The 5,953-nt window shown below is 65.9% G+C and overlaps 2 protein-coding genes across 2 annotated transcripts in view; one reads left to right on the forward strand and one right to left on the reverse strand.

Moving 5' to 3' along the window:
* Nucleotides 1-339: 339 nt before the first annotated feature.
* FKBP8 (FK506 binding protein 8) lies at nucleotides 340-5,953 on the reverse strand. The gene is made up of 8 exons (XM_009279836.2): nucleotides 5,909-5,953; nucleotides 5,565-5,734; nucleotides 5,297-5,385; nucleotides 4,770-4,987; nucleotides 4,523-4,695; nucleotides 4,314-4,391; nucleotides 1,873-2,010; nucleotides 340-1,252 (listed from the first exon to the last, which is right to left on the reverse strand). Exons 3-8 carry the CDS (start codon nucleotides 5,353-5,355, stop codon nucleotides 1,166-1,168), a joined length of 753 nt encoding a protein of 250 aa, XP_009278111.2. The 5' UTR covers nucleotides 5,356-5,385; nucleotides 5,565-5,734; nucleotides 5,909-5,953; the 3' UTR covers nucleotides 340-1,165.
* Nucleotides 5,827-5,953, forward strand: part of KXD1 (KxDL motif containing 1) — a 3,124-nt gene continuing 2,997 nt past the window's right edge. Inside the window, exon 1 of the mRNA XM_009279838.2 lies at nucleotides 5,827-5,933. Within this exon, the coding sequence (XP_009278113.2) occupies nucleotides 5,827-5,933 (107 nt within the window). The remainder of the gene's footprint in view (nucleotides 5,934-5,953) is intronic.

Here is a 5,953-nt window from a genome sequence, read left to right on the forward strand (position 1 = left end):
GCCCCACGTCTCCCCCCACCCCGGCAGGGCCTGGGGGCACCCCAGGGCGCAGCTCCCTGCTCACCAGGCCTCTCCAGAGCCAAGACAACCCCAGCCGTGGAGCATCCCCTGCCGCAGAGGTTGCTCCCTCCAGCCGCTGCTGCACCAGAGCTGTGCGGGCTCCGTAAAATTTCCCCCCTTGCCCCCCAAATCAAAGAGCCGCTCCCGGCCCCCGCTGCAGCCACGTGCGTGTGGCAAGAGGGGACACACACACACACAGCCGAGAGGAACACCTCCCCTCGCCCCCAGCCCTTGCTGGCAATGAAGAGGCCCGGGCGTGAAGGAATTGTCCTTTATTTGGGAAGTTCACAGTCGGTTTGGGGTGGGAGGATGGTGCTACAACCCCCCCGCCTTCCCCGCGAGCCGAGCTGAGACCGGGGCAGCAGCAGGCCCTGGGGATGGCCCCGGGCTGGGGAGAGCTGCAGGGCAAAGAGGGACCCCCGAGAGCTCGGACCTACAAGATACAGCCCGGAGAGGAGGTCTCCGGCGCTCCCCTCCCGCATTCCTCCCGCCGTGGGTTTCTTTGGCTTCCTTTGGACATTGCACACTCTGGGGAAGTGCTGAGGAGGGGAGCGGGTGCCTGTGGGAGGGCTGAGCCGCCGGCAGCCCCCCAGGACGTGGGGAATCTCGCTGCACATGCCCCTGGGCACGTCTGCACCGCTTCCCTTCCCGCAGCTGGGCCAGCCGCAGAAACCACCGTGCCCGTTCGTACCCACACGGCTTCCTTCCACGTGCCTCCCCCTGCCCGTTCCGCCGTGTCGGCAGGACCACGGCGCCCGCTGGGGCTCACCGGGCTGGGGACAGCCACGGTGTATCGGTGTGCAGGAGCTCCCGCTCCCCCCGACCCACTCAGGGCTGGGGGCTGAGCCCCTGCCGCCTGGGAGGGGGCTCGGGGGTCTCTGCTCTGCCTGCGGCTCCGTCCCCGCAGCCGCGCCCCGCCTGCGCCGGGAGGAATACGGGGGGACATCAGGAGGGGGATCCAGCACCTCCGGCAGAGAAAGCATCTGTGTTTCTGCAACTGCGAGTCTGCGGGAAGGGGTCAGCAGAGCCCCGGGGAAGCCCCTTGGCAGGAGAGAGGCACGTCCCGGTGCAGGTCCTGTGCCGCAGGGCCGCCCCGCCACCATCCTTAGTTCCTCGCCGCGATGACCACAGACAAGGCCACGCCGCCGAGTGCGATGGCTGTTGCGCCGAAGAGCCACTTCCAGGGGATGGACTAAGGAGGAGAGACCGGCGAGGTGACGGGATGCACGCGGTGTGCCGTGAGCCCTGCCAGCAGCAGGGATGTGCCGCGAGCCCCGCCGGCAGCAGCAGGGACGTGCAGCCCTGCCTGTGCTGGCACGGGGCCGCGGGGCAGCACCGAGCTCCCAAAGCGCATCCGAGATAACGCAGCCCAAAAAGGCAAGTGCTGCGTCGGCTCTGCCCAGCGCGTGGCCGGCACGTCCGCGGGGACAGCATGTGCTGCCGGCAGCCCAGCTGACAGCGCTTTCCACCGGCGCAGCCAGCAGGCTCCCGAGCGCGGCAGCTGGGAGCAAAGTCCGGACCCTCCAGCTGGCATCGCCAGGACCCGTCGGACAGAGCCAGGAGCACAGCCGCAGCTATCGGCATTTTCCTGGCAAGGCTGCCGGAGCACGTGTCCCCAGTTCCCGGCAGGCTCGCTGCCCTGACACAGCCCACCCTGTGGGTCACATCAGCATCCCCCCCCGGCCTGGGAGCAGGACTGCGTCGACCCCCAGGGACCTGGGGGGACACTAACACATCCCCCTGTGCCCAGCCCAGCGCTCCCCACCCCAGGGGTGACCCCCACCCGCTCTGCCACCCGCCACCAGCCCTTACCCAGGGCAGCTTGTCTTTGCACTTCCCCGGGGTGCCGGCGGCCCTGGGATTCCCGAGCATCTTCCTGTACATCTCCGTCTCCACGTTCTTCTGGTCTGCGTGCTTCTTCACCAGCTTGGAGAGCTCAGCGTGGATGGTCTGGGGAGGAAAGGGCGGCGCTGCGGTTATCAGCCCCTGCAGAGGGGACAGGGACTGCAGTGCCACCACCAGCAGGTCCGATCACCCCGGGGCCGCGCAGAAGCTTCAGGAAGCAGCTTAGAAGCAGCCGGGAGGGGGCTGATGGCCTGATCCTGCCCCACTCCCCTGCACCGAGGGGCTGCACCAGGCTGGCATCGGACACCCAGGCCGGGTGCCCCGCGGGTCTGAGTGCCCCTCTGTCCTTTTTGGCCACCCAAGCCGTTCCCTGCCTGGCAGCGGGGAGCAGAGCCCAGGGCTGATGCCAGACATCGGGAAAAGGATTTTCTCCTTTAATTGAGATGGAAAAGTTTCTGCCTCAGGGACAGACGTGCCCGAGCTCTCCCACTTTTCTCTCTGGAAGCAGGCTGGGAAAGTGGGCTTAAACTCAGCCCGGTCTGAAGCGGGATTGCAGCAAGACCCAGGAGCGTGTCGGTACCTGCCCGGCTGTGCCAAGCGGCGGCGATGGCCGGGACTGGAGGGAGCACTGCAGGAGAAAGCTCCGCATCCTGCGCGGAGCTCACAGGCTCCCAAAAAGCAGCAAGAAGCGCCGGCGAGCCGAGCATGGCACCGCCGGCCGGTCCCCGAGCCCGAGCCCATGGTGGCAGGAAGGGTGCCGCGGCCGTGCTGTGCCCTCTGCTGGGGACACCACGCTCCGGGCGGCTCCGGCGCCTCCCCGAAACACCGTCACCGCCACCGGCGACTCACACCGGCTCCAGCCCACATCGGCTCACCCAGAGACCGGCCAGGACTTCACCAGACCATGCCATGCTTGGCACGGCTGCCTTGACCGTGAGACTTCGGATGTCTGGAGGATGCAAAGCGGCAAAGTGCCTGCAGACACCCCCGAGCTCACCGGGGCTGGCACGTCGGTGGAGGACAAACGTCAACATCTCCTGCTCCCAGAACGTGCGTTTCCAAGGGGTTAGGAGAAGGGAGCCCAGCGGCCGATGGTCTGTCACAACTGAAAGGTGCCAACACTCCCAGCAAACCAGGTTTTCTCATCCGAGGCAGGTGGAGCCAAGCATTTCTCGAGTCTGTTTTCACCACCTGTAGCCGTAGCCCGTGACTCACCGACACGTGTTTAACGCTGCCGTCTGGAGCGGCACCGCCGCTTCCCCGGGAGTCCCGGCAGCCAGCCGGAGAGGCCAGTAATTTGCTGTACTTGTGGTTTCACTGGTAACGTCACTGCCAGGCATTTTGATTTTTCACCCCTCTCCAATTAAAAGTTTCATCCGAATGGGCTGGTGAGCAGCAGCCCCGCCAACAGTGACGTGCCGGAGACATGCAGGGGGAGCTGCTCCCGGTGCTGCCTGCGTCGCTTGTGCTGCTCACGCACCTCTGCCACGGCTGCCCACCCTAACCTTGTCGGGAAGCGAAGGGTTTGAGATCCTGCTCATCCCTCCTCGCGGCGGATCTCAGACCACAGGCTGTGGGGCCACCGAGCACCCGCTTTCACAGGGCCCCGTTCCTACCCGTGACCTTCAGGCACCAGGGAACACCGACATGAATCGTGATGGTCTGGTGAAACGCCCAGGAAAGAGGCGGATAAAACGACAGACCCAGTCGAGGACTAAAGCCCACCTGTAGAACCAAGCCCCCCGCCTCGACCCCGCGCAGGCAGCACCTCCCTGTCTCTCCCCCAGCTCGCCCAGGCTCGCTCCTGCTGGGGCCCTTTCCTGGCGCCGGCTTTTGATTTCTCCCAAGGCTCCGGTCCTGCAGCTGATCATTAACCGACAGGAAATTCCTGACCCAGAGCTCACCCTGGCCCAGGCGCTGGACCGCGGTCTGGGCTTTCTGGGGCCGCTCCCGCCGCCCAGTGAATCACGCTCTGGGCTGCCGAGCGAGTCTGCGGGGACTCGGCTCTGTTCCACTTCCCGCAGCCGCGGCGCGAGCCGCTGGAGCCACCCGGCGAAGCCGGAGCAGCCAGGACCGTACACACAGGATCGCTGAAGCAGGGATGGGTTGGCAGGGAGTCCTGCCGCCGCAAGGACCAAAGGGCAAAGAGGGAGTCTCGCAACACGGAGATAAGGAACCCACCAGCCCAGCCAAGCTCAGGCGTTGCACCACGAGGTGCATCACCCCACGGCTGCCCAGGCCCTGGGGGCTATTTCCAGCCTCCCTTCAGGAAGGAAGCTGGGAACAGCTACGGGGGGCTTCAGCCTTCCACGGGGGACACCGAGGTTTGCAGGGACACGGACAAGAGGAGGGCGTCCTGCAGACACCCAGCTCGGCAGCATCACCGGCAGCACACAACAGCAGCCTACCTTGTTTGAAGGCTCCAGCTTCAACGCCGCCTTTAAGATGGGGATGGCCTCTCTATATTCGCCCTGCTGAGCCAGGACCTGGAAGGCGAGACAGGGATTGAGCAGGATGGCTGAGGTCTGTCCCTCGGTCCTGCCCTCCATCTGCCACGGCTGGGCCCGGCCACGCCATGGAGAAGGAACGGCAGCGCCTGCCGCGCGCCCAGCCTCACCTTGCCCTTTCGGAAGAGAGCCTTGATGTTCCCTGGCTGGTGCTCCAGGACAAGGTTACAGGACTTCAGGGCTGCCTCGTAATGGTCCAATTTAAGCTGAGAGGCTGCCAGGTTGTTGAGACATTTCACCTTCACGTCCAGCAGCTCAGCCTCCTCGTCTGGGCTGAAGTCGACTGCAAAGACCCCAGAGCCGGGTTACTGGGGGAAGGGAGCCCGGGGGGCCCTCGCCCGGGGCAGGAGCAGGTACCTTTTGAGCTGGAGCCGATGACCTTGAGAGCGATGTCGTAGGAGTTGATGGCCAGCACGTAATCTGCCTGCTGATAGAAGAAGTTGCCGCGCTCCCGCTTGCGGTTGGCCAGCTCTATCTTCTCCTTCCCGCTGAGCAGCTCCAGGTCCGGCGCATCCCGAGCCCCCAGCAGCTCCACCTCCAGGGTGAGAGCCGCGTTGGGTGGGACGTCAGGGCTCCTGCGCAAAGAGGGGCACAAAGCTGTGGCACCGTTGCCACCTCTGCCAGTTCCACCAGCCACTGGGCCACATAGATTTAGCACCGCGGCCCAGAAATCAGAGCCACGGAAGTTCCCCAGGACAGGGCGCGATGCAGATCGTCCCCCCCGGGCAGGACACGCTGCCGTCCCCTGCACGTGGCAAGCGAACCGGGCCTCCCTGCCCTCGGACGCTGGGCTTGTTGGCTGGGCTGTCACCGGGAGCGCAGGGGACAGCTTTCACAGCCCTCTTTGGGGCCACCCTGCTCCCCCCCACGCCCTCCCCGCTCACCTGCCCTGAGCGCCGTAGCAGTACTTTGCATCTGACATGATCAAAGCCGTCTCCCCCATTTCCAGGAGCTGCACGCACAGGTCCAGAGCCTGCAGGGACCAACATCGTGGGGACGCAGCATAAGCAAGGGCGGAGGGGCCACTTCCAACCCGCAAACGGGGATGTCACCGACCCCAAATCCTCCCCGCGCCCTCCCCAGGCGAGGTCCCGCCCCGCAGGGCAAAGAGCAAGGCAGATAAAGCCAGGCAAGCTTTCTCCCAGCCCCGACCTGCAAGACGTCGCAGTCCCCCAGCGTGAAGGTGAGGGCAGGGTTCTCCTCCACCACGCTGCCATCCTCCAGCGTGGCCTTCAGGCGGACGGTCACGTCCTGGCCCTTGCGGGGACGGGTGTCCACCCCCTGGCCCGGCACCAGCGTCTTCTTCTTGAGCAAGCCGCTCCCTGGGCAAGGAGAAGCCGGAGGCGCGTCAGACCACGTCCGGGAGGGAAAATCCTGGCTCCCACCGCCCCGCTCTGACTCCCGGCCAGCCTTCATGGCGCGGGGAGCACCGGCGGAGCCACGGGGAAGCCCGAGCGGCCCCACAAGCCGAGCGCCCTCTTTCCCCGGGTTCTCACCCAAAACATCGAGCTACTCCTGGGGGTCCTCAGCCGCTTTCCCGC

This window comes from Aptenodytes forsteri, unplaced genomic scaffold (genome assembly GCF_000699145.1).
Source record: "Aptenodytes forsteri isolate BGI_AS27 unplaced genomic scaffold, ASM69914v1 Scaffold147, whole genome shotgun sequence".
Lineage (NCBI taxonomy): Eukaryota > Metazoa > Chordata > Aves > Sphenisciformes > Spheniscidae > Aptenodytes > Aptenodytes forsteri.

What these genes read in the sequence shown, in the direction of transcription:
- FKBP8 (XM_009279836.2), bottom strand. Translation starts at nt 5,355, where the DNA reads ATGGGGGAGACGGCTTTGATCATGTCAGATGCAAAGTACTGCTACGGC. An exon ending in TGCTACGGCGCTCAGGGCAG is followed by an intron (nt 4,988 to 5,296) that starts GTGAGCGGGGAG and finishes CTCTTTGCGCAG; the next exon opens with GAGCCCTGACGTCCCACCCA. An exon ending in CATCGGCTCCAGCTCAAAAG is followed by an intron (nt 4,696 to 4,769) that starts GTACCTGCTCCT and finishes GGGTCTTTGCAG; the next exon opens with TCGACTTCAGCCCAGACGAG.